This window comes from Pan troglodytes, chromosome 5 (assembly GCF_028858775.2).
Source record: "Pan troglodytes isolate AG18354 chromosome 5, NHGRI_mPanTro3-v2.0_pri, whole genome shotgun sequence".
In the NCBI taxonomy this organism is placed as follows: domain Eukaryota; kingdom Metazoa; phylum Chordata; class Mammalia; order Primates; family Hominidae; genus Pan; species Pan troglodytes.
The window spans coordinates 37,794,733-37,819,627 of record NC_072403.2 but is presented as its reverse complement, the minus strand read 5'-3'; the positions used below and the strand labels follow the sequence as shown (position 1 = coordinate 37,819,627).

Here is a 24,895-nt window from a genome sequence, read left to right as displayed (position 1 = left end):
CAGTCTTCAGAGCCCCACTTGGAGGCCACCTGCTCCAGGAGGCCTTCCCTGTCCCTGCCTGGCAATGCCCCTGACTTGGTTAGATGCCCCACAGGACCACACTGCTCCCTGACATCACATCTTTCACAGAGGGTGGGGACTGCCCGTCCTCTTATCTGTCTCCCCAGCGATGAGCCCTGGAGTGAGCAGCTGTATCTCTGGCACCTGGCACAGGGCATGGCATGAAGTGAAAGATTCCCGAATTTCTGTCGAATGACTGGATGGCAGGCTGCTGAACTGTCATGACCTCTACGGAAACTGATCTCACCAAACTTCTTTGGACAGATGCGGAGTCATCTCTGAAGACCCCAGGGGTGTGCCACTAAATGGGAGAAAGTTAGGCAGGTCTGGTGGGAAGGGTAGACCCCAGGAGAACAGCGGCTTCCTCAGAGGATTCACAAACACACCAAAGTCAGACTTTTGGCTTGTTTGAAACCAGTAACTGGAAGAAGACACTGCCGGACCTGAGGATTGCACAACTCGGGAAAGTCACCTCATTCCACTGATAACAGAACCAAGCGTCAGCAGGCTTTCAACAGCCCGGAACTCAGCTAAAATCTGCAGACCTCAGAACCGCCAGCAGCACGAGGACAGAGTCGGGGAGGTGTAGCTGGACAACAGCTCATGAGGCAGAAGAGCTGTGTCAGAGGTGTCAGCTGAGCACAAACCCTGTCTGAGGCCGTGGTGACTGGCGACAGCCAGGCAGTGGAGGGCCTTGGAAGCTGAAGGGTGGTCTTGGCATGGACTCTGGTCCTTGGGGTGCAGGCTCTTGGGTCCCAGTTCTGCTCGGGGTGGTCCTGTGAAGCACTAGACTCCTAGCGGGTCATCTGGGAGGGTCTAGCAGAGCTGAACAGCCCAAGGGTCATCAGGGCTCAGAGAGTCTAAGGTTATGTCAACCTGGCCTGCCCAGAACTGCATCGGGCAGGGGCACTGCTCTCAGCCCTAGCAACACACACTGACATTTCGCTGCCAACACTGACACTTTGCTGCCAAAAGCCTTTAATACGCCCTGGTCCCAGGCTGTGTTCAGGAAAGCGGACACAGCAGTGCTTCCAGCTTCATGGTTCCCAGGCTCAGGTTCCTCCCAGCGGAGGTGGGAGGGCAGCCCTCACACCTGGCACCCCTGAGTGCCATACTCCTGGAGGAAGTCGTTGAGCTGGGCACAGGCTGCCCGCTGGCGGGTGCTCCGGCACAGGCGTTCAGAGGGCATCTCCTCGATCCAGCTATTCGAGTCCAGCAGGTACTGGGGGCTGCAGGGGGCAAAGGGGCAGTCAGCAGGGCTCGGGAGGATGGCAGGTGGAAACGGAGAGCACAGGCATCTGGCTTCTGAGGGGCAAGGCCTAGGTGACGAGGCATGGGGAGGGCAAGAGACTGAGAGGACCAGATGACTCACTGTCCCTCGAGGTCATAGGTGGCCCCATCCAGACCCATGATCAAATATTCTTTCCCAGGTTCCAAGCGAAGGCGGCAGGAGGCTCGAACCAGGAAGTTGCGCATCTGATTAGCAGTGGCCTTGACATCCTTGGCTGCGGGGATGACGTGCGCAAAAGTGGTCAGAGGGGAAGAGAAGGTGCAGGGTGAGCCCAGGCTGGAGACTCTGTGTAGATCCTCTCATTCCACCTTTGCCACCCCCATGGAGAGGTGCCACTGCCTCCCTATTTATGGCCAAGCCCAAGGCTTCTGACAGCCCAAGGGGATTTTCACACTTCCAGATGGTCAGGTCCTCGGCCACACCTCAGCCTCCCTGTCTCCCCCCAGCCCTGCCCGCCTCTCCGGTTCGCTTCATACTGAAGTGCAGGACTTGGGTGATCTTGGTCTCAAAGAGGCGGAAAGCAGCTCTGCTGTCTTCTCGGAGAACCTTAACCTGGAAGCCTAAGAGGGGGTGAGGAGAAGGGGGAAAGGTGAGTTACTTTGAGGCTGAGAGGGTAGGAAGTTGGTGTCAGAGCAAACAGGCTGCGTGCATGACCTGTAAGAGGAGCAGGCTACACCCAGAGAGACCAAAACAGCCGGTCCCCGAGGGAGGGTCAGGCCAGGGCCTCGGTGGGAAGACTGACCGTACTCCACACGGGGGTAGTAGCAGGCAAACTTCATCCTGTAGCCATCCTCGTCCTGCAGACCCCGCTCCAGGGCGCGACGCTGGCGAGGGCACTTCCCTGAAGTTGGGGAACCCATCAGACAGTGTGGGGGGGCCCCGGCCATCCCGCCTCCACTGCCCCGCCCCAGGCCCTCAGTCTCACCCTCAGCACACTGGCAGACTTCAGCAGAACACAAGGTGGCCAAGAGTCTGCTCTTACTTGGTGCCCCGTAAAACACAGAACATCTGCGCTCTGGAGAACAGAGAGGAGTTAGGGCACAGGCCCCTCCATTCTGCCTCCTCAGTCCCAGGGAGCCCCAGGGCTCTCTGCCCCCTCACTACCCCGGTGTCCACCGTCCCATAGGAGGGCACCTATGCCAAAGTTCTCCTGAATTTCAGGGTGTCCTGCAGTGCTCACCGGGGTTGTAGTAGTCGTACAGGGTTGCGCTGGCCGGCTGCACCAGCCCCACCGGCACTTCCTGCACAGCCTCAAAGCCCACGCACTCCCGGGAGGTGGGGACCTGGCCAAGTGTGGGGAGGAGAGATGAGGGACCCACTCCCTGGGCCCTGCAGCCCCCTGTACTGGGTTTCCTTGGCCTGTTTTTGTTTGCTTCCTATTGGCCTTCTCTCCAGTGTCCTTCACATTCTGTTACCTTCCTACTCAGAGAACTCTCAAAGCTGCTCCGCAAGGTCTCTGGTGACTTCACTTCCCAGAGGGTGACCTTGCCCCAGTCTTCACTGCTCCAGGCCCTCAGCAGAGTCTTGCATCATGGACGTGTTCTCTGTGAAACTGTCCCTAAGCTAAGGGTGAGCTTCTGGACCACCCTTGGTTCTGACCTGGTCATTTCTTACGTTCCCTCCTTCTGAACTTCCTTCCTCAGAGCTCCCCTGTGGGGGTCTCAACCACTCCCTGGCTTCCACCAAACCAGTCCAGGCTGATGATTCCCAAACTGAACTTGCAGCTCCATCCTTGCATTAGGATTGTGGCAGGACCTGTAAGTTCTCCAAGGCACTCTGCCTGACCCCAAACCCACTCGCCCTCCTCGCGGCCTCATCATTGTCATGGATACAACTGGGTCCTCCTTTATTTGCCACAACCTAACTGCAGGTTCTGTCATCCTGCCTGACCCCCTGACTCAGGTCCCAGGCCTGACCCCTCCTCATGCCCACGCGGGCCCAGTCCACACGGTGCCGTGCCAGTATCCCTCCTGAGCTAGGCTGCTGCACCGTCAGCTCCTTATCCGGGAATCTTGCTGGCTCTGTGTTTTCTATTGTGTTCAACCCAGATGTGTCAGCCAGGCTTCCCCAGCTGATGGGGGCTGGCCCCTCTGCACACACTGGGTAGGGGTCTCCCTGACCTACAAACAGCTGGCTAATGACAGCCACCACACCTTTCTCACATTTTCTCCCAGAGGTTACAGTAAATGTTCCAAAACTTTTTTTGAAGGCCGGGCATGGTGGCTCTGGCCTGTAAATCCGGTACTTTGAAAGGCCTAGGCCAGAGGATCGCTTGAGGCCGGGAGTTCAAGACCAGCCTGGGCAACAGAGCGAGACCCTGTCTTTACTAAATAAACAAATAAAAATGTTTTGAGGGCCGTAAGAGGGTTGATAACTATTTTAGCCAAATAAGGTCGTGAAAAGACAAATACAACTATCATCTATGGCCACCATCACTTTGTAAAGGAAAATACGCTTTAATATTAAAAAAAAGATAGGAAGTTCAACAAAAAAACAAAGGCAGCCTCTCAAGCTGAATAAAACCAGCATTAGGAAAGACTCCCTCTCAAGCCCTGAGGGTCCCCGCTGACTGGCATCGGTCCCTACCGCCTGCAGGTCTGCCCCTTACTCTGCTGTGTCTCACGGGCTCACATTCTTGTCCTTCTCTCTGATGACATCACAAATTCTCAAGAGCACCAGCCGCTGACACAGCTGACTCCTGAGAAACCTCCTAACGCATACTCAGTAAACCCGGTGCCATCGAGTCCCTTCCTGCCTCATCTCTCCCCACTCACCGAGTCAAAATACAGCAGGACGTGGGGCCCCTCGGTCTCAAAGTGACTCACGTAACGGTCAGAGAGGGAGGTCAGCTGTGGAAAAGGGGAGTTGGTCACAGGCCCTGCACATGACAGGGCTCAGTACCTGGGACAGAGGGGGTTGCCCTGGGTGGCTGACCACACCTTCTCCAGGTCAGCACGCAGGGCGTGGAATCCACTCAGGAGGGTGACGTCCGCGATGGCCATGCCAGACAGCCCCACCTTGCCGTTCCGCCTGTGGAGACGTGTGAGCTGTCGTCCAGGTTCTGCCTGCGCGGGCTCCAGAAGCCCAGCCCCAGCCTGGGTCCTGCCCTCCCTCCCCTGGCCCAGGGCAGCTCCCGGCGCCCACCAGATGCACACGGTGTAGTGCACCCTGGACTCCTGCTCCTCCACCACCTTGGGCGCCTCCCTCCTGCGGCGGTTCCTCCGACCCTCAAACAGCTGCAGGGGTGTCACGGGCTGCAGAGGGGCATCTGGGTCATCCTTGGCTGGAAGCTCATCGTACTCATAGTCCTCATAGTCCTCGTTTGCTTCCACTGCACAGGGAAGCATTGTGAGGAGGGCTGGGATGGCCACCCGGCTCCCTGCGCCAGCCCCTGCCTGGCCCCAAGGCCTCCCAACCCCCACACTCACTCGTGTACTCGACGTGGCCTTTGACTGTCACTTCTATCTGTAGGTCCTGGCAGGTCGTGTTCTTCATGTCCAGGACATTGTAGGTACGAAGGACCTGGCTCAGCAAGGGGCAGGGAGAGGACGTGGGACATGTGAGGCCACAGACCTCTCTGGTGCCATACCTAAGGGCATCTCCCCGGGCTACGGGATTTGAGGCCTTCAGCCCCTTTTCCTCCCCGTCACTGCACAGTCCACACACACGAGTGGCACCACATTCGCCACAGGTGTCAGGCGAGACAGAGAGGTAAAGAAGCAGGGGCCTGCCCCCAGAGGCCAACACTCTAGACTGTGCTGGGAAGAGGCTGGACTGAAAAGCTCAGGAAAGGCTTCTGGCCAACGCTTGAAGGAGAAGAAACAGCTTGTCCTGTGGGCCAAGAAGCAGGGAAGGACAGGAAAGGCAAGGGGATCTGTGTAGACAAGGAGAGCTGTCTGGCCGGAGAGGTGGGCAGAGGCCCAGCCATCTGAGCCGTGGGCAGCGGGGAGTGACTTTTCCCCAAGGCTGATCTGGCTGGGGCTTTTGGAAGGTCAGTGTCACTGCCGTGTGGACAGTGGATCAGACAGGGGAGACAGGAGGTAGAGAGAAGTTCCAGGTAGGGAGAAGGCCGTCTCAGCACAGAATCTAGGATGCAGCACCAAGGGCCACAGGCAGCAGGGGAGCAGAGGAGGAGTCACTAGGGACATAAGGACAGGCTTGGGAGAGGGGCCACTAACACGGCCTCTAGAGTAGTGGCTGGGCTCCTGGCTGGGAGGGGCTCCCACCAGCCAGACAAGAGACACAGAATGAAGAAGGGCTTTGGGACATGCCTCGTCTGAGGTGCTGTGGGAGTGGGACAAGTGGGGCCCATGGTTCAGGGAAGAGGCCTGGGCTGAGGAGTGGGATTCGGAGCCACCAGCACTGAGGCGGGTAAAGGAAACAACAGGTACCCAGAGATGGGGAGAGCAAGCAGGGGGAAAAACACCCAGGACGGAAGCACGGGACACCAACCCTGAGGTGTCTGCCTCCTTCCCCGGACCATGCGCCTCTGCCCACAGGCCTCTCACTCCACACCCTCTCCTCCACCAGTGCCTGGCCCCGCCCCTTCCCTGGCCCTCACCTTCAGGGTTCCTTTGCTGTTTCCTCCCACCTTCACATTGATCTTGCTGCCCAAGGAAAACTTTCAGCAACAGAAAAGGGAAGGCGATGTTAGAAGGGCACAAGCAAACCTGTTTTTGAGGCTCCAATAAACTTATCTCCTTCCTCAAAACAGCCCCACCTCCTCTCCCCACCTCACATTTCCACAAGGTTTATACCAGCACGTGAATTATCTCACTTCAGCCTTCTAACGACCCTGTAGGGTGAACTCTGTGTATGTTACTCTACAAGTGAGAAAACTGAAGCTCAGAGCTCCAGGTCACACAGCCAGGAAGTCAGCCTTCCCCCGAAGACCCCAGGAAGAAGTGCTGCGGGGATGCCACGGGTGGGAGGGTGGGGACGGCTTCTGGCCTGGCCACGAGGCCCAGGTGTCCTGGCTACCCAGGCGAGGGAGTGGTTCACCAGGGAGTGGTTCACCTGCAGCTCCTCCTCCAGGCCGCGAATCTGGCGGTTGTTCAGCTGCAGCGCGTGGGACTTGAACCCATTCCGGCCTGTGGAGCTGAGAGTCACATTGAGACCCCTCTCCTCAGTGGTGTGGGAGGCAATCCAGTAGGCAGACAGGGCATCCAGGGCAATCACCGTGTCCTAGGGAGGTTGAGCCAGGACTCAAGCAAGCCCTTGGTCTGAGGACTACCCACCCCCAGAGCCTGGGGACGGCCCCTACTTGGGTACTGCGGAATCCCCCTTGGAAGCTGCCCTGACGGGTGAGCCAGGCCGCAGCCTGGTCTGCCATCTCTGCTTTGCCCTCGTGAAGCAGGAGGTGCAGCAGGGCGTAGGCTGTGGTTTCAATCCACAGGGCTGGGGCCTGGGGCATGGGGTCGGATGGGTTGCGAGGAGCCGGGGTGGGCGACACGGCATTGATCTGAGAACCAGTGACTGAGCCCCAGTACAGGTTATCTGGAAGTGAAGGGAGACCACGAGTAAACAGGAAGGCAGGGAGAAGAGCCTGGTCCCCTGGCCCTTAGCCACCCCCTGCTGGGCTCTCCTGAGTCTCCCCCAACCCACCCCTGCTTATAACTTCATTCCTCCTCTGAGTCTTCATCCAGCCCCTCCCTCTGGGCACACTCAGGGATCCTAAGGTCCCCTGGGCCTCAGGCTCACTGCCAGAGCCCCTCACCCCTCACCTCCAGTCTCCTGGGCCATTGCCATGAGGTTGTTGTGGGCAACACCCCGCAGGTCCGCAGGGGCCTTGGTCAGTGTCAGGGCATAGGCCGTGATGGCGGCTGCGTGGGCACCCAGGTGCCCAGCACTTGCTTTCTCCCCCAAAAATGAGTTTGCCTTTGAGATGGAGGCTTCCTGGAAGAAAATGGGAGGAGGGTCTGGGGCCTGGACCCCTGGGTTCCTGAGGAAAAAGGGAGAGAGCTGGGGGCCAGCAGAGGGCAGAAACGCCACTGAACTTACCACTCTCTGCTTCAATGGCTCTGCACCCTCATCCTGGAAGACGGCCAGCCCATGATGAAGGGCGATGGTCACAAAGGCTGTGAGTGCCACAGTCTCATCATTGCCCACCAAACCCCCCTAGTAAGGGGAGAAAAGAAGATGTCAAACAGGAGGGGGAAGGGGCAAAGAGAGTCCTCCGACAGGCGCTTCTCGGGCCAGCCCCAGCATGCCCGCACCTGCATGCTCCTGTCTAACACTGGACAGAGGTCCTGGAACGAGCCGTCAGCCTGCTGCTGGGACAGAAGCCAGTTAGATGTCTCCTGCAGTTTCTCAGGTGAGCCTCCTACCTGCTCCTGGGCCAAACTCAGGACCTTCAACACAAAGGCTGTGAGCCTGGAGGGGAGGAAAGGAGGGTTGGGGATAAGGATTTGCTTCTCATTATGCCCACGCCCCCAGGTGCCTGGTTATCCACCCTCCCATCGTACCAGCTCTGTCCCACCCCTGCCCCAGCCCTGACCCCCTCAGAACCCTGGAACCACTCTCCCAAGCTCACCAGGTGCTGCTGTCCCGTGACAACCAAGCCGCATAGGAACCATCCGCCTTCCGAAATTGCTGGATCCGCATGTAGCCTTGGAGAGGAGAGGTGGCCGCTCAGGTGACACTCACCCTTCTGCTGTTTGAGCCCAAGGCCATGCTCCCCATCCCCATCAGGGGCCCCCTTTCTTTCCCTCTGTAGCCTCCTGGGCTGTGCATCTTCCAGTAACTGTCCTTTCCTGGACCCCCTCCTGCTTGCCCTTGCACCCAGAACCTTTCTGGATCAGATCCACGGCGTGGTCCTTGGTCTCGGGAGGCAGTGTGCTCCACTGCTCTGTCTTGTCCAGGTAGCGGGAAGCAGCCAGTGTCGGAGCCAAGTAGATCATGGTTTGCTCCCCACAGCCTCGAGGAAGCCTCAAGAGGGAGGCCACGCCTCCTGGTGACAAGGCCCCCTCAGAGCCTAAAGTGTCCAATGGATCTGAGGCTACATGGGAGGGAGAGGGTGGAGGTCTGAGGACTCTGCGTCAGAGGCTCACGGGGAGTGGGATCAAGCAGGGATCCACAGGTCCCACATGAATCCGAAGGTGGCCACTGGGAAGGGACTAAAGGGCACTCCCACCTGTAACCCTGACGTAGCTGTTAAAGTCCCCATCAGGGATCATATTGGGATCAGAGTTGCCAGGTATTTCCAAGGTCCGGCCTCGGTGGTCTAGGGAAATGGGGGAAGTTGGCAGCCTGTCCTGCTGTCCACATCCCCCACCACCTGTACCCACTTAGGAAACCAATGGCTGGAGGTAGAGGGTCACTCACCCAAGGGGTTGAGTTCATAGACCAGCTCCTCTGTATGGATGGCCCCTTCCTTCTGTCTCAGGGAAAACATGGCTGTGAGGTCACACAGGACTACAGCCTGCCCTGCCAGCACAGACTCCCCCGGGACTTTGAATTTCAACTCCAGGGACAGAGTTGGATCAGAATTGTAGAAGATGGGAACAGACCAAGGCATTGGTTCGGGTGTTGGGCCCCTGGCCTGGCCAGCAGAGAGAGTGCTGAGGGTGGAGGACAAAGCTGGGGGCCCGGGGACTTATATTCAGGGGTGCTCCATTCACCTCAATCTGCAGAACCTTGGACACCGCATCTCCCACAGGGAATTCGAAGGACCCTCGAGCCACCACCTTCAGAGACACAGCGGCGGCTGCCGTGGGCACCACAGAGAAGGCAACAGGCCGGGCAGAGCCCGCAGGCACCAGCACCTGCTGGGCCAGCCCTCCGCCCCCAGCCAGGCACAGCCCCTCCACTGGGGACACGTGGACGCTCACCTGAGGGCAGGAAAACGAGGATGGCCAGAGTCCTGGCCCGGTTAGCCTCCCCACCCCTCACTGGGCCCTGGCTCCCCCAACTCCTGTATGCTCAGGCTCCCATGGGGCCTCACAGTCAGGTTTTTATCCAGGTAGTTATAGAGGACAGGCCGTAGCTCCAGCTGCTCAAAGCGGCGGACAGACATGGGCAGGCGGAGGTGCAGGTGGAACTCGCGGAACACCCGGAGCTGGACTGGGGTGGCCACACATAGGCCTGAGGGAAGGGAAGCGTGGGCGCAGGGGCAGAGATCAGAGGGGCCATCAAAGCTTCAGGGCCACAGGAGGGAGGGGTGGGGGTGACCCAGCTCTGTCTCAGTCTGCCTCTGCCCTCTGGCCCACGCCAGCTGCACGCTGGCACAGACCTCCCCAGATCACTGGACCCTCTTCCTACACTAAGAGCAAAGGGAACAGGGAGCTGGGGTACAGGGAAATGGAAGTGGGGTCACCTGAGGCCCAGACAGGGTGACATCACCTTTGGTTTTGGACAGGCTCAGGCCATGGATCTCCCACGTGGTCAGGGAGTCGGGGAGCCACAGTGTCAATCTGTGTAGGGAAAGGCAGAGAAGGCCCATCATACCCCGGCTGGCCCCGAGACACAGCACAGAGAAAAGGCCGGGCCGGCACACACTCTCACATTTGAAAGCGGTCCACTGTTTCCACTCTCCAGAGCCAGTTCTCCGGGAAGAAGCTGCGCACGGGAATGTCATCCTCATCAATCAGGTCCTCCTCCTGCAGGATCTCCAGGGCTGGGGGACCACGGTGGACGGGAGTGAGGAGGGGACCGTTCTGCCTTTCCAAGCGCCGCCACCTGTGCCCTAGCCCTACCCAGCCCCTCACCTCGTTGGAGGCCCGCCTGGCCCTTGTCCCTGCTCTTCTTGCGCAGACTCTCAGCAAATTGGCAGCAGGACAGGAAGGGCTCCCGGCAGTCCGGCTGCTGCACGCGGGCTGCCCGCTGCTCGCAGGAACGCATCATGGGCAGACGTGTCACCCCATCCTGGCAGCAGCGCTTGGCTGTTGGGGAAGCATACTGACCCACTGCAGGGCCAGGTGGGGGTGAGCATGAGAGGACAAAAAGGACATACACCTCAGCCCCCGCCCCGACCCCTTGAGACCAGCAACATAAGAGAGGCTGCTGGAGAGAGCTGCCCACCTTCCACTTGTAATCCCGGAATTCGGATCTCTGGCCCCAAATACCACACATGGGTTCAGCAAGGAGCCGAGGGGCAGAGAGGCAGACCCCCAACCCGGATCCCAGGTGGAGAGCCCAAGCTACTGCCTAGGCACCCGCAACTCACATTTCTCATTAATCGCCTTTTGGAAGTTCACGTTTCTCTTTTTCCGGGTTGTCTTCTCCTTGGGACAGCTTAGTCCTGGTAGAGAGAAAGGCTGCAGTCCAGCCGTCAGGCACTCGGCCTCCTCCCCTCCTCCCCTTCCCCTGCCCAGCCCTTCCTGCCTGGACTCTTCCTACCTGGTCCCCTCAGCCCCTTCCTCCTTCCTTATCTTCCCGCCACCCACTCCCCTTCCTTCTCTGTTCTCACTCTTTCTGGATAAGGTCCACTGGTCTCCATCAGAAAAGGCCAGGCCCGCTGCCTGGAACACCTGAAGGGCACTGTCCCCACCCCCAGGACCACAGCCGAGGTCATAGCTGTTCATAGCTTCAAAGACCTGCAAGAAAGGCAGGAATGCTAGGAGCCAAGTGTGGCTGAGGGGCAGGACTGAGCACTCGGCACAGGTGAGAGGGCAGCGCATGGGGGGATAGGAAAGGATACAGAGCCAGGAGATGGAGACCACAGGGCCAAGTGGGGAAGAGACTGTGGGGAGCCTCCGTGGGATCCAGGGGCTGCGCCCAGGGCTCAGGGAAGCAGGGGGATGAGCCATGGAGGGGTGAGAGAGCTGTGGAGAGGGTCTGGACAAACCTTGCCCATGTTGAGGGGCTTGTGGGACTTGCTGCCTGCAGCATACAGAGCTGTGTCCAAGGCTCCCAGCGCCACCAGGGCTAGGGAGTCGGTTTCTAAGTGGAGCTTCACGGACTCCCCGTTCCGGTACTGCTTGGCACCGTCCACGCTGAGCTCCAGCTGGCAGGGGCGGGAGGTGGGGGCGGTCAGAGTGGGAGAGCTTCCTTCAGTCCCCGTATCCTCACTGCCCCCAAGCTAAATCCATGCCCTGTTGGCAATCACCCTGTCCTCAACCCCCTCAGCACAAGTGCCATCTCTCCTGACCCCGGTCACCTTGCCCTCGCAGGCCCCAGCCTGGACATCCACTCGCAGGGAGTTGGCCACTGGGTGGTCTCCATGGTAGTAGAAGGCCACAAAGTAGAAGGAGGGTGCCAGGTGATGGTCCACAAACACCGAGACCGAGGTCAGGGTCCTCTTGGGCTCTCGATTCATGAACACGATCTGCCCTCGGGATAGGATCTGGGCCAAGAATGGGAGGGACAAGAGTGGTTGCCTCTTCATGGGACAGCCTCAGCCTTGAACCCCCCCAGCCCCACCCAGAGGGCTCTTCCCTGCACCCCAGCCCTCCTTGACTCCCCAGCTCATGCACACCATGTAGTAGTAATGAGAAAAGGTGGCCCCACTGCCCACGGCTCGCAAGTTCAGGTTCAGAGTGTCCCCAACACGAGGAGGTCGAGAATCCGGCCGCTCAATAGACAGAAACCCGGGGCCTCCTGAAGGTGGGGCTGCCACAGTGAGCCTGGCTATTGCTGGATGGGGGGAGCCTGCAGATACCTGGAGAGGGGGTCAGGTGCGAATAGGGTAGTAGCTCAGAGCCAGGTACCCCACCTTCCCCCCAAGTCAGGCCATGGATCCTTGGGACCCCAGCTCACCCTCCTCCCCTTCCCCCACCATCTCCCAGGGGTCCGAGGAGTCCTACTGAGAGCTGCAGCTCTGAGACGGTCTGAGGCATAATGATGGAAATGCTGACTTGGCCGCTCCCATCTGTGTTTTGCTGAATGTCCTGGACTTCAGGAACAGATCCAGGAGAAGACACCGTGGCAGAAACTTTGACAGGAATGCCAGAAGCTGGGGAGCCTGACATCTCACGGACCAAGGCCTAGGCAGGTAAAGGAGGGCAGGCAAAAGAGAGTGGTCAGACCCTGAGCCCTCCTAACTACCACATCCTCCCTACTCATCCTTCCCCTCTGGAAGAAACCTGCAGCAGGAAGGGGGCCCCAGGCACAAGGTGTCGCTTGGTCTTGCTAAGATCCAAGGAGAAGGGAGATGACACAAAATACCAGGATGTGAGCTCTGCCTCCTCCATCTCCCCACCTGCAAAACAAAGGACAGAGAGAGGTGGGGGACAGAGTCCAAGAAGAGAGAGACAGGAGGACAAGTGGGGAGTGGCTTGAGTGGTTCCCTCCCACAAGACAGTGAGCTCCCAGGGCGCAGGCTGCTGTATTCCTGTCTGTGCATGCTGAGGCCCAGCACAGGGCATTGAACAACACATGTCCACTGGAGGAGTGAATGAATGAGCAGAACGAGCAAAGAAATAAATAAACTCAGCCAGGGAAAAGGGCCGAGTCACGGAGACAGAGTTGGAGAGAAACCAGGTCTCCTGGGTGTTTCCTGGTTTTGAGTCTGAGATGAGATGTGAGAAGTGGGGTGGTGTTGGTGCTGGAGGACAGAGGGTTAGCTCAGAGGTCAGAGGCAAGGGTCTGGGGTTACAATAAGGGAAAGTCACCCACCTGGAGACTCAATGATGGCTGCAGCAACGTAGAGGCGCAGCCCCTGGAGGTCAGTAATGCCCATATTCAGCTTCTCCAGGGCGTCCTGGAACTCTGCCTTTGAGAGGGAAATGTGGCTCTGTCCATTCACCAGCTGGGGCATAGAAAGAAACAGGACATAGGGTGAGACTGAGTCTCCCACCTCACCTCCCTTGCCCCTTCCCCTCCCCAGCCCCTATTCTCCTTCCTACCTTGGTCTGACTCTCCAGCCCCCGAAAGAAAGTCTTCTTACCATCCTCATCTAGGAGCCCAAAGCGCACATATGCCACCCCCTGCACTGGCTTCCCATAGATGTACCTGTCGTGGCAGAGAGAAGAGGGTGGGCCAAGGGCTGGGGGGAATAATGGCCCGAGGGCAGGGAAGCAGGAGCCCATTCATACTGAGTAGGGAGCAGGACCCGGTGCTGGTGGGCAGAGGTGGGGAGGGAGGTATTACCTGGCCTGGATGTCTAACTGCATTTCATCAAGATGGCCTGGCACCGTCAGGATGTAGGGCTTTCCAGGGGTGATCTTCACCTCAAAGTTGGGAAGGACTGACCCAGGGTGAAGGGATAGGCAGGTCAGACTCCAGCTCAAAGACTCCCCTCTGCTCAGGGCTGTGGCACCCATATCTCCCTGCCCTGAGCTGCTCCCACTACCTCTCCTTCCACCCTTATTTCCTTCAGGAAAGCAGCTGCCTGTCCCTCCAGTTTCCAGCTCTCACCATATTTCTTCACCTCAAACTGGGTGCTGCTGTTGGATTCCAGGCCATCTGAGAATCGGGCTGAGATCTTCCAGGTCCCTGGCCTGAGAATGGACAAGGAAGGGGCTCAGCCCATCTGTACAGTGGGGCACGGAGAGCCAGCAGCCTGCTTCCCTGGGAAGAGGACTGTGGGGGTTAACCAGAGGCTCAGGAGGCTGAGGGTCAGGGCATCTGGGGACGTGCCTCTGTGTGGGAGGTGGAGAGCCTAACAGGAATTGGAGTGGTGTAGCTTGGGGGCAGCCCCCACATTGGGAGCGCTCACTCTGAGATGTCTGGGATCACAAAGTCATCCTGGAAGATGGACGAGGGCATGTACACCTCCTTCTTCCGCACGCGGAGGCCGTGAGAGTTCTGCAAGGGGAGAAGTGCTCACAGGCAGGAGGTCACATCAGTGGCCAGGATCAGGAAGGCCAGAGGTCGGGGACTCACCTCCACCGTGACTGTGATGGTGTCAGTGCTCGGGCGCATCTTCTGATCCAGAGCAAAGACCCGGTACCGAACTGGGAGTGGAGGAGGAGAGAGGTGAGCAGGGGTCCATGTGCAAGGGGAGGGTGGGTCAAACTCCATAGAGGGAGCAGGGGACAAATGTTTCCTAAGCACCCCTTCCGTGTGGCACTTTCTTTCAGGTTATCTCACTTAGGGGGCACCAAACTCATCCTGAGAGGGCTCGGAGGGGGTTAAAGGTTGAGGCCCTGGGGCTGAGACTCACCCCGCTGGCCAGGGTTGTAAATGGGCTGGTCCGTCTGCAAAAAGAGGTGCCCCCGGCGAGAGGAGAAGAGCAGGTTGATACCCTGGATGTTTGTCGTTCTGGACAGAGAGTCCTTTAGCCATGGCGAATGGGCCACCAGCTGGACCTCAGGGCCTCTGAGGAGTTGATGGAGGCCACACCTCTTCGCATCTTTCAAGGGCACCTGTCAGGAGAGGGAGAGGGAGCGGGTCACAGAGCAAGAGACAGCTGACCAAAAAGGACAGAGACCAAGGGAGAAACGTGGAAGGAGAATGCCAGGGTGGGAAGACAGGAGGGGAGGAGGCCAGTGGGAAGATGATGACACTTACAAGACAGATGGGAACAGGGCAGGAGGCCCCCACAAGCAGCAGGAGGGCATGGGGTCTGGTTACCTGGAGACTGAGGAGTGCGAAGTCTCTTTCTGAGCTAAGGGTGAAGTCCACCTTTGGGGAGCAGGGGACGTTATTATGAGATGGGTTTCTCAGGAACACTGATCCTTTCACTACCTGTCCTCGGGGCACATCCTGGAGCTGCACCCCCACCGATAGGGGGACCCCCAGATGAACCACAGAAGGAGAGAATAAGAGCAACCTGGGGAGAACAGACAGGATCAGCAGTCAGACTTCGCTCTGACACCTCCACCCCTGCTCTCCCTCACTCCCGAATCGGGTCCCGATGCCAGCCCTGTCCCAATCCAAGCACCCAGCATCCCGCCTCCAGGACCTGGGCTTCTGCAGAGATAAGGTGAAGAAGCTGGATGCCCAGATCAGCCCCCAGAGCAGCCTCATGGCTGGAGGATCCAAGAGAGGTTAGATCCGTCTGTCTGTCTGCTACCTTCTGGCCAAGCTAGGGCTCGGGGCAGAGTTGACTCTGGACCTTGCTCCTCCCCCAGCCCAGCTAAGCTGGGAAACCACATGACAGCCAAGAAGTGCAACTGGCCTCGGGCCCAGCGTTGTGGGGGCGCCCCGGACACCTGGGTGTCCATGGGAAACTCTGAATCTTGGCCCAGAAATAACCCTGTCCTTCCCCGTTAACTCCTCTCATTCCAGTGCCTGAGCACCTCCCCCTACCAGGTATATCTGTATCAGGGTATAGGTGCACACAAGCTCATGTATACCTGGGTGTACAAGGGCCCAACATGGCCCACGAGTACAGGATATTTAAAGGCCCTCACAAAACAATGACAGGCTTCTAAGACACTTGTCTCTTACTTTCATTCCAACACAAATTGAACTATACTAGGCTTTTGCTTTTTTAGGCCCTAACAGAAATTCCGTGGTTTAGGAGATTAGGTACACCCTCACCACTCCACAGGGAGAATGGCCTGAACGTCAGAGTGAACCCCTGACCCCTTTCCTCTCTGAATGAGGCAAAGCTCAGACTTCACCTCTACCCCTAAACAAGGCACCCAAACACACGTCACAGTAAATAAAGGACATCCAGAAAATATCACAGGCAGAGGTACTTTATTTGGCAATTTTAACATGACACGTAGAGAAAAGAACCCTGCCCTCCTTCACCAGCCTCCCCAGAAATCCCACCTTCCTATTTCAAGACAGAGTAATAACAGCACCATTTTACACGAAAGGGAACAGCCACAGCCTTGGCACCATTTCTGGTTTCACTTTCCATGGAAGGGCAGAGAAGCATAGCTCAAACCCCACCACTGGGTCAGAAACCAGGCAAACAGCAGCAGTCACATCTGACCTTTTGCACACACGAGAGCCCGACACTCATCCTGGCTCCCAAGCCTTCCCAAGGTGACCCTGTCTCAGCCACCATCATGCAGCTCTTCTAGTCCCCTCCCGGCCCACTCTGAGGAGCTGAGCAATAATGAGCAGAATCTTCATGTCTCTGGCAGGCGGAGGAGGGTTCCTGAAGTGGTAGAGATGCTGTGCAGGAGAAAGACAAGGCTGGAGCCAGACGCCTAGGCTCAAGCTGTGAGGAGAACTTAGAACTTGGGAAGGGGTGCTCCCGGGTTCCAGAGAAGAATGAGAGCCACTGGCCTTCACTAGGAAACTAAGCGTGAGCTGGGAGGAAATCCCACTTTGGGTCATTGCTCCATAATCTGCCAGAGGCCAGGGAAAGACTCACCAGTCCACTAGCTGGGCCCCAATGAGGTCGTGCACATGGTAGGTGAGGCCAAGCCGCACCACGACAGGTGCCCGCCGGCCCAGGAGCTCTGATAGGAGCAGCTCCCGGTACTTTGCCTTCCGGACCATGCTAAGGACAGCCTGGCGCCCTAGAGGAGAAGTGGCACAGGAAAGGGGAAAGGTGAATAAGGCCTAGAGGCCTGAGGAGCCACCAAAAGGTGAGGGGCTGCAGGCTTGAGCTGCAGATGGGATACCTTTAACAAAGTACTTGTGCATTTGGTCTGAAGACAAAGATGACTGCAGGAGTGGGCAGGCCGGAGTAGGGTGTCCTGGCCTGTGCCCAGGAAGGAGGAGGAGTCTGCAGCCCTGTGGGCTTCAACATCCATCAAGGAGTCCAGAGCAGGAGCCAGGCCAGGCGGGAGGGAAAGGCCCTGGCAGGGGCTCTCTAATCTCCCAGCCCCAACTCTGCCCCATCACTGCCGCTGCTCCTCATTACTCGCTGGGGCAGCTGTCGCCTCCCCGAAGGGTGGCCTTGTCCAGATAGCGGCAAACCTCCCTGCCATGGATGAGTCAGGAGCATTTTCTTAAGAGGAACATCACTGGAAAACAAAATGAGCGGGGACACAGAAACCAACAGCAGTGGCTGCATTTGTGGTACAGGCTCCTCTTCCAGAGCTCGCTGATGCCCACCTCAGACAGGCCTGACCACGGCACGGCTGGTGGGATTTGCCAGTCACCTCAACCAGCCAGTTCCACCCTCAGCTTCTCTCAGAAGGGAGCACCACACTCCTCAAGCTCAGTGAATGTATCCCGGCATGGGTGGGGCCAGAGCCTGTGATATCTCGAGGTGGGCTCGGCAGGACACCGGGGTGTGGAAGGGGGAAGCGAGCACCTGACTCAGACAGCGCGGGAGCTCGCAGGAGTCACGAGGCCACAGCGACTTCATTGTCTGACTGGGCCTGGACCTGTAAACTTCCCACCTCAGCCTTGGGCCAAGCCTGGAAGATAAAAATGGAGCACCCCATGGCGCCCCTCACTCAGATTCTCCCCTGGGCTTCTCCCACGCAGCCCCAGAAGAGGACACACCAGCCCCAGAGTTAGCCCCAGAGGCCCCTGAGCCTCCTGAAGAGCCCCGCCTAGGAGTGCTGACCGTGACCGACACAACCCCAGACTCCATGCGCCTCTCGTGGAGCGTGGCCCAGGGCCCCTTTGATTCCTTCGTGGTCCAGTATGAGGACACGAACGGGCAGCCCCAGGCCTTGCTCGTGGACGGCGACCAGAGCAAGATCCTCATCTCAGGCCTGGAGCCCAGCACCCCCTACAGGTTCCTCCTCTATGGCCTCCATGAAGGGAAGCGCCTGGGGCCCCTCTCAGCTGAGGGCACCACAGGTACCACCAGGCGTCTCCGGCCTCTAGTCTAGGACTCAGAAGGGAGAAACGGGGGCTCAGAAGTGGTGATCGCAGGGAAAGAGCGTGAGGCGGGTACCAGGGAGAGAGGATGGATGGGCTGGATGCGAGTGGCCTTTAGCTCTGCCCCACAGGACCCCCCTGTGGCTGCAAGTCCCTGGTTACAGATAGAGAAACAGGGGCAGGGAGGGGGGTGGAAGGGACGTGCTCTGGGTCACCAAGCTGGTGTGCTTCTGTCTCCAATCCCTTCTCCCCCACCCACTCCGTGCAGGGCCGGCCCCTGCTGGTCAGACCTCAGCAGAGTCAAGGCCCCGCCTGTCCCAGCTGTCTGTGACTGACGTGACCACCAGTTCACTGAGGCTCAACTGGGAGGCCCCACCTGGGGCCTTCGACTCCTTCCTGCTCCGCTTTGGGGTTCCATCACCAAGCACTCTGGAGCCGCATCCGCGTCCACTGCTGCAGTGCGAGCTGATGGTGCCGGGGACACGGCACTCGGCCGTGCTCCGAGACCTGTGTTCCGGGACTCTGTACAGCCTGACACTGTATGGGTTGCGAGGACCACACAAGGCCGACAGCATCCAGGGCACCGCCCGCACCCTCAGCCCAGGTAAGGACCCACACACACTCTGCCCCAAAGTGGGGGTCTTTGTACTTCACGGGGGGACCTAGTGCCTCAGCCAGCGGTGGGGGTGGGCGAGTTGGTGGTGGGCCTGGAGGAATCTGCAGAGCGACTTCCATTCCTGGGGACTAGAGGAAAAGGGGTGGTGAGCCTGTGCTGGAGCAGAGGCGAGGGGGGGACTCGTAGGGAGGAGCCTCCCTGCCCCTGCCTGCATCATTGTTCCTTGACCCCTCTGCAGTTCTGGAGAGCCCCCGTGACCTCCAATTCAGTGAAATCAGGGAGACCTCAGCCAAGGTCAACTGGATGCCCCCACCATCCCGGGCGGACAGCTTCAAAGTCTCCTACCAGCTGGCGGACGGAGGTGGTGCCTTTGCCATGTGCTCATCGCCTCGCATTTCCTCTCCCGCCTGCACTCTGCCCACCCTCCAGCCGCCCTGCGGTTCCCTGGGTAACCCTCAATCCCCAATGTTTTCAGGGGAGCCTCAGAGTGTGCAGGTGGACGGCCGGGCCCGGACCCAGAAACTCCAGGGGCTGATCCCAGGTGCTCGCTACGAGGTGACCGTGGTCTCCGTCCGAGGCTTTGAGGAGAGTGAGCCTCTCACAGGCTTCCTCACCACGGGTGAGATGGACTGGGACCCGGGGCAAGAGGTGGGAGCCAAGAAAACGGCATGGGTCGGAGTTGAGAGAGAACGAGGAGGGTGAAAGGGAGGTGGTGGAGGCTCCGATTGCGGACGGGAGGCCAGTGGAGTCTGGGGAGGCATGGAGTAGAGAGAGCAGCGGGGACCCCTCTGAGCCCCTCCCCTTCCCCCAGTTCCTGACGGTCCCACGCAGTTGCGTGCACTGAACTTGACCGAGGGATTCGCCGTGCTGCACTGGAAGCCTCCCCAGAATCCTGTGGACACCTATGACGTCCAGGTCACAGCCGCTGGGGGTGAGCAGGGCTGAGGCCTCTGGAGGGGACTTGTTCAGGGTGGGGATTGCAAGGGGGAGGCTGGACTCTGGCCGAGGATGGAGGGAGCAGGCCTTGATGCCCCTCTCTACACTCCCAGCCCCGCCTCTGCAGGCCGAGACCCCAGGCAGCGCGGTGGACTACCCCCTGCATGACCTTGTCCTCCACACCAACTACACCGCCACTGTGCGTGGCCTGCGGGGCCCCAACCTCACTTCCCCAGCCACCATCACCTTCACCACAGGTAGGGTCTGTGGGGTGTGTGGGACAGGGAGAGGAGGTAGAGGGAGCCAGGTTGGGCCTCATCCCCATCTCCTCGTCCTGGTTTCCCTCCTAGGGCTAGAGGCCCCTCGGGACTTGGAGGCCAAGGAAGTGACCCCCCGCATGGCCCTGCCCACTTGGACTGAACCCCAAGTCTGGCCCGCAGGCTACCTGCTCAGCTTCAACACCCCTGGTGGAGAGACCCAGGTGCCCCGTCCCCACTGACCAACTCCCCTCCCTGGGTGATTCCAGGAGGTGCTGCCTCTGGCCCTCCTGGAGGGTCTCCACCTCCCTCTCCCCTGACCCCCCCTTGTCTGTCCCACAGGAGATCCTGCTCCCAGGAGGGATCACAACTCACCAGATCCTCAGCCTCTTTCCCTCCACCCCCAAAAATGCACGGCTCCAGGCCACTTGGGAGCAGAGCCTCCTGCCACCCGTGTCCACCTCTTTCACCAGGAGTACCTGGACGCACGGGCCCGGGGCCGGGGGCTGGGTGGGCAGCCAGGGCCTAAGGCTTGGAAAAGGACTGGCCCCTGCTCTCCTCTCCCAGGTGGGCTGCGGATCCCCTTCCCCAGGGACTGCGGGGAGGAGATGCAGAACGGAGCCGGTGCCTCCAGGACCAGCACCATCTTCCTCAACGGCAACCGGGAGCGGCCCCTGAACGTGTTTTGGGACATGGAGACTGATGGGGGCGGCTGGCTGGTGGGTGGCATTGGGAAGCCCAGGGGTCTGTGCAGGGCAGGGGGCTGTTGCCCCGGGAGCCAGAGGCTGATGGTGCCCCCACTTGCTTCCCAGGTGTTCCAGCGCCACATGGATGAACAGACAGACTTCTGGAGGGACTGGGAGGACTATGCCTATGGTTTTGGGAACATCTCTGGAGAGCTCTGGCTGGGTCAGTGCCTCACAGGGACTGGGGAACTACGGATGGGGATGGGGGCCCTGTGGACACCAGGACCCTGATGAGGGCACATCTCCCACCCCCAGGCAATGAGACCCTGCACAGCCTGACACAGGCAGGTGACTACTCCATGCACGTGGACCTGCGGGCTGAGGACGAGGCTGTGTTCGCCCAGTACGACTCCTTCCGCGTAGACTCGGCTGCGGAGTACTACCGCCTCCACTTGGAGGGCTACGACGGCAGCACAGGTAAGCAGAGGCTGTGAGGCTGGGAGGGTGAGGCTGGGAGGGGAGGCCCTCATGGCTCCTTCCTCCACCCTGCCCAGGGGACTCCATGAGCTACCACAGCGGCAGTGTCTTCTCTGCCCGTGATCGGGACCCCAACAACTTGCTCATCTCCTGTGCTGTCTCCTACCGAGGGGCCTGGTGGTACAGGAACTGCCACTACGCCAACCTCAACGGGCTCTACGGGAGCACAGTGGACCATCAGGTGAGGGGTGGGGAGGCGGCTCAGAGCTGGGGTGGCTGGGGCTCGGCCTGCCTAGGTTTCAGCCCCACAGTGTAACAGGCAAGGGACTGAGCGGCTGGGTGAAATGGAACAATCATGCCAGCCTCACAGAGGGAGCTGGAGTTGATTTATTGGCTGGAAAGGACCAGCTCAGGATTAAGCCTCAATCCTCTGCAGTGGAGGGTCAGGAGGGGAGCTCTGCGGGGAGGTTGGTTGAGTGCCGGGAGCCACCTCCTTAAGGGGAACGGGAGGAGCAGATGGGACATCCGGCTTTGACTCTCTCTTGACAACCCCTTTCCCCGAGAGTGAGCTGGCACCACTGGAAGGGCTTCGAGTTCTCGGTGCCCTTCACGGAAATGAAGCTGAGACCAAGAAACTTTCGCTCCCCAGCGGGGGGAGGCTGAGCTGCTGCCCACCTCTCTTGCACTCCAGTATGACTGCCGAGCACTGAGGGGTCGCCCCGAGAGAAGAGCCAGGGTCCTTCACCACCCAGCCGCTGGAGGAAGCCTTCTCTGCCAGCGATCTCGCAGCACTGTGTTTACAGGGGGGAGGGGAGGGGTTCGTACGGGAGCAATAAAGGAGAAACTGAGGTACCCGGCTGGCATCGGTCCTGCCCCATCACTGGTTCTGGCCTGGGCTGTGGGCCCCCATCCCCCGGGGCTGCAGCCGCACTTGGAAAGGCTGTATCTTGAGGATGACACTGCAGTGGGGCAGGGGCTGCAGGGAGGGCAGGGCGTCCCCGGAGGGCAGCAGCGTGAAGGCCTGCAGCAGTCGGGTCAGCACCACGAACAGCTCCAGGCACGCCAGCGGCTCGCCCAGGCACACGCGGGCACCGCAGCCGAAGGCCAGAGCTCTGGAGTTCTTGCCTGGCTCCAGGAAGCGATCTGCGGGCGGGTGGACAGGTGGGTGGGGAGGCGTTCAGCGGCAGCGGGGACCAGCCTCCACCACATTTTCACGGCAGGCCCCCGGCCCCCCACATACCAGGCCAGAACTCATGTGGCCTCTCCCAGACCGTCTCATCCAGGTGGGCGCCTTGGAGGTTCGGAATGATGACTGTGCCCTCAGGGATGTCGTAGCCGGAGATGCTGAAGGGGGCTGGAGTTAGAGGCTGGCCAGGACCTCCCTGGGCTCGGGCTTTCCTCACTCATCCCCAACCCTCGGGAGTCACCTGCTGGGCCGTGTGGTGCGGTGGGGCAAGGCTAAGGGCACAACGGGCCGCGGGCGCAGCACCTCGGCGATGGTGGCATTGAGCAAGGGCAGCCGTGCACGGTCCTTGTAGGGGACCCGGGAGCTGGAGGCACCAGGGCCCAGTTCGTGGTCTAGCTCCTCCTGCAGTCGCTGCTGAATCTGGGGAATGATCAGGTGGAGTCCTGCCCCAGCAGCCCACAGCTGCCCAGCCTCCAGCCGCTCCCTCAGCAACCCAGTGAGCCTGAGTGCCAGTGAGGCAAGCATAGCCCCAGCCGCACAGTGCTCAGAGCTGAGTGAGGATGCCCACCGCCCTGGCCAGGTTGCTGGGAAGGAGCCTTTTGCTTGTCCGCAGGGCGCACCTCAGGGTGGTGAAGCAAAAAAACCACGGCCCAGGAGAGGGTGTTTGCTGTGGTCTCAGTGCCACCGATCAGGAGGTCCACTACAGCCATGTGCACGTGTGCAGCTCCTTCCAGGAGCTGTCCAGAGCCCTCTTCCATGCTCGGCTGCGCCACCCCTTGGAGCATGTAGTCCATCATGTCCCTCCACTGGCCTGCCACCAGGCTCGCCTGCAGAGGGTGAAAGGAGCGGGCTGAGCGGCTGACCTGGGGAGAGGAGTACAGAGTGGCAACAGGCCCATAACTGGGGTATGCAAAAGAACCCGCCTCGTAGCAATGCTGAGGCCAGTAGCATCACTGGCTGTGGGCCGAGGGGAGGCCGTCCACACACAGTCCCCACCTTGTGCTGCCTCAGCTGCTTCTCCACGATGTGGTCCCTCTTCTCTATGGCCTGCTTCAGCCTCCGGAGACCTGGATTGGGGAAGAACTGCGGCAGGAAACATGAGAATGCAGCTGTGGGAAGGAGCCTCTCCCTCCACCCCAGCCTCTCCCCCACAACCCAGGGGTGTCTAAGCTCCAGGTCCTCACCCTGAGAAAGGGAATCACGTCCACAATTTGGATGGACCAGTGGCTCCAGGTTTTTAACACCTCCTGGATACATTTGTAATAGGCAGGCATTAAGTTGTCCTCCTGCCAGAAAAGGAGGGAGTACTTTCAGTTCAGGACAAGGAGAGGCTCAGAGAGGGGCTGGGGGTGGGCCTGAGGGGCTGTGAGGCACCTTGATCTTGTCTCCGAAGGTGAGGTAACAGATGATGCTGCAGGTAAGGAGAGAGAATTCCTCCTCAATGGCCACAGGGGTGCTGGGCTGGGCTCTCATGCGCTGTGGAGAAAGAGCGTGAGTTCAGCAGGCCGCTGTGCAGCGGGCAGGGCGGGGCTACTGTGAGAGGCGAGGCTGACCCGAGGTGGCCTCAGGAGCCCAGCCTTACCTCGCAGAACTCCTGGGTCAGCTGCTCCACCACTGGCTCCATGGAGTCACGGATGCCCAGCAGCAGGGCTGAGCGGGTGAGCTTCTTGTGGGCTTTCCAGAGCAGAGACCAAGGACAGGTCCGGGTAGTTCTTAGACACCAGCTTGTCTGCAGGAGGAGCTGGGTGCTGGAGGGTGGGAACTGACCAAGGAAGCCGAGGGCCTGACCTTCTTCTGCCTCCTCAACACCTGCTTCTTCTCCTGAAGATATGCCCCCCAATAGCTTCCAGTGACCTGGAGGATTGGGGAAGCCCCCGAAGGTGGCTCCCACTTGAGGCCGAGGTGGGAGGATCACTTGAGACCAGGAATTCAAGACCAGCCTGGGCAACATAGCAAGACCCCATCTCTAACAAAAAAAAATTTGTTTAAGAAAGAAAAAATGCCCCCAGCCCTTACAGGTAAGTGGCTCAGGTCTGCCAGCAAAGTGCCCACTTTTTGACCATGGCTTCCTCAATGGTCCTCTTGGAGTTCAGCACCACCACATCTGGGAGACAGCCAAAGCAGCGTCAGCGGAGAGAGGACCCTCTCCGTCACCTCCGCCCCCTCCTATGGTGAGGGCCAGAGCGAGATTAGGCTCTCACCTTGCAGCCCAAGGTGGAGCCTGTAGATGGGCCCGAATTTCTGAGTCAGGCCAAGCAGATAGATGGGGAGGTCGGGCTGCAGCAGGTGCAAGAAGCCCGGGGCAAGAGGTGGGAGGTGGAGGCTCTGGAGCTTCCACCAGTTCCACAGCAGGCGGGCGCCAGCCAGCAGGGGCAGCAGCAGCAGCAGGCCCAGGAGCAGCATGGCGAGACGCCCGTCAGGGCCCTGAGGTGCCACTTATAGCTCAAGAGCCCCAGCCATCCCTCCTGATGTGTAGACTGTTTTGGGGCCTCCCTTGACCCCACCCTCAGGTCCCTTCCCACCGACCCGCCCACAGAGTGGCCCTTTTCTGGAATGACACCAGTCTCATTGGCCTTGGGACATCCGTATTTCAAAAAAATTAATCACCCATCGAGAAGCAAGGAAGGGAAATGCAACCCTGACCTTTTTCCTGCATCCAGAGTCAGCTTTCTGGTTCCACATCACCCGTGCAGGCAAGGATGTCCGCCCCCACCTGGGCCCTCTCCCTCTGCCACCCCACCGTGGGCCAGTTTACTGGCATGATGTTTGTCTCAGAGAGAAAATGGCAGTCCCTGCCTAATAGGCCTTCCTGAATCGCCTGAA

General features: G+C 59.5%; 3 protein-coding genes and 1 long non-coding RNA gene across 5 annotated transcripts; 1 reads left to right on the top strand and 3 right to left on the bottom strand.

Annotated features, from left to right (window-relative positions):
- Positions 1–1,021: 1,021 nt before the first annotated feature.
- LOC462577 (complement C4-A) lies at positions 1,022–15,279 on the bottom strand. Its single transcript, XM_024357122.2, has 41 exons — positions 15,135–15,279; positions 14,804–15,002; positions 14,394–14,595; positions 14,114–14,184; positions 13,947–14,035; positions 13,646–13,728; positions 13,379–13,475; positions 13,135–13,240; positions 12,905–13,037; positions 12,373–12,488; positions 12,094–12,273; positions 11,766–11,948; positions 11,448–11,633; positions 11,136–11,294; positions 10,758–10,884; positions 10,515–10,589; positions 10,057–10,254; positions 9,854–9,965; positions 9,692–9,762; positions 9,294–9,433; positions 8,971–9,180; positions 8,675–8,726; positions 8,484–8,573; positions 8,139–8,348; positions 7,884–7,959; positions 7,567–7,723; positions 7,352–7,468; positions 7,075–7,246; positions 6,615–6,847; positions 6,368–6,535; positions 5,913–5,972; positions 4,780–4,873; positions 4,496–4,682; positions 4,291–4,381; positions 4,126–4,200; positions 2,532–2,634; positions 2,277–2,366; positions 2,094–2,192; positions 1,828–1,911; positions 1,433–1,565; positions 1,022–1,289 (listed from the first exon to the last, which is right to left on the bottom strand). The coding sequence occupies exons 1-41, from the start codon at positions 15,197–15,199 to the stop codon at positions 1,148–1,150; spliced, it is 5,235 nt and encodes a 1,744-aa protein (XP_024212890.1). The 5' UTR covers positions 15,200–15,279; the 3' UTR covers positions 1,022–1,147.
- Positions 15,280–15,860: 581 nt separating this feature from the next.
- Positions 15,861–17,493, bottom strand: LOC134810190 (uncharacterized). The gene is made up of 3 exons (XR_010157682.1): positions 16,759–17,493; positions 16,506–16,653; positions 15,861–16,303 (listed from the first exon to the last, which is right to left on the bottom strand). It is a non-coding gene; the product is annotated as an uncharacterized LOC134810190 (long non-coding RNA).
- Positions 17,494–17,679: 186 nt separating this feature from the next.
- On the top strand, positions 17,680–22,265 carry LOC107973293 (tenascin-X). Of its 2 annotated transcripts, none has more exons than XM_054686779.2 (13): positions 17,680–17,893; positions 18,183–18,518; positions 18,769–18,891; positions 19,006–19,149; positions 19,342–19,461; positions 19,580–19,723; positions 19,817–19,947; positions 20,066–20,198; positions 20,291–20,442; positions 20,536–20,632; positions 20,725–20,886; positions 20,964–21,127; positions 21,578–22,265. In XM_054686779.2, exons 1-13 carry the CDS (start codon positions 17,680–17,682, stop codon positions 22,193–22,195), a joined length of 2,538 nt encoding a protein of 845 aa, XP_054542754.1. In that variant the 3' UTR covers positions 22,196–22,265. The 2 variants fall into 2 exon arrangements, with proteins under 2 accessions (XP_054542754.1, XP_024212891.2); XM_024357123.3 differs by having other exon boundaries at positions 20,964–21,134; positions 21,452–21,680.
- Positions 22,266–23,966: 1,701 nt separating this feature from the next.
- Positions 23,967–24,562, bottom strand: LOC107973061 (steroid 21-hydroxylase-like). Its single transcript, XM_063812358.1, has 2 exons — positions 24,274–24,562; positions 23,967–24,176 (listed from the first exon to the last, which is right to left on the bottom strand). Exons 1-2 carry the CDS (start codon positions 24,473–24,475, stop codon positions 24,100–24,102), a joined length of 279 nt encoding a protein of 92 aa, XP_063668428.1. The 5' UTR covers positions 24,476–24,562; the 3' UTR covers positions 23,967–24,099.
- Positions 24,563–24,895: the final 333 nt, after the last annotated feature.

Excerpts from the sequence above, each read along its gene's own strand:
- LOC462577 (XM_024357122.2), bottom strand. The coding sequence starts at position 15,199 with ATGAGGCTGCTCTGGGGGCTGATCTGGGCATCCAGCTTCTTCACCTTA. Across the intron at positions 9,966-10,056 it reads CCAGGCGGGCCTCCAACGAG|CCCTGGAGATCCTGCAGGAG; the intron begins GTGAGGGGCTGG and ends GTGGTCCCCCAG. Across the intron at positions 8,727-8,970 it reads CCAAGGTTCTGCAGATTGAG|AAGGAAGGGGCCATCCATAC; the intron begins GTGAATGGAGCA and ends TCCCTGAGACAG.
- LOC107973293 (XM_054686779.2), top strand. The coding sequence starts at position 17,680 with ATGCGCCTCTCGTGGAGCGTGGCCCAGGGCCCCTTTGATTCCTTCGTG. Across the intron at positions 20,887-20,963 it reads GGGCTACGACGGCAGCACAG|GGGACTCCATGAGCTACCAC; the intron begins GTAAGCAGAGGC and ends CACCCTGCCCAG. Across the intron at positions 21,128-21,577 it reads GGAGCACAGTGGACCATCAG|TATGACTGCCGAGCACTGAG; the intron begins GTGAGGGGTGGG and ends CTTGCACTCCAG.
- LOC107973061 (XM_063812358.1), bottom strand. The coding sequence starts at position 24,475 with ATGCTGCTCCTGGGCCTGCTGCTGCTGCTGCCCCTGCTGGCTGGCGCC. Across the intron at positions 24,177-24,273 it reads GCTCCACCTTGGGCTGCAAG|ATGTGGTGGTGCTGAACTCC; the intron begins GTGAGAGCCTAA and ends GCTGTCTCCCAG.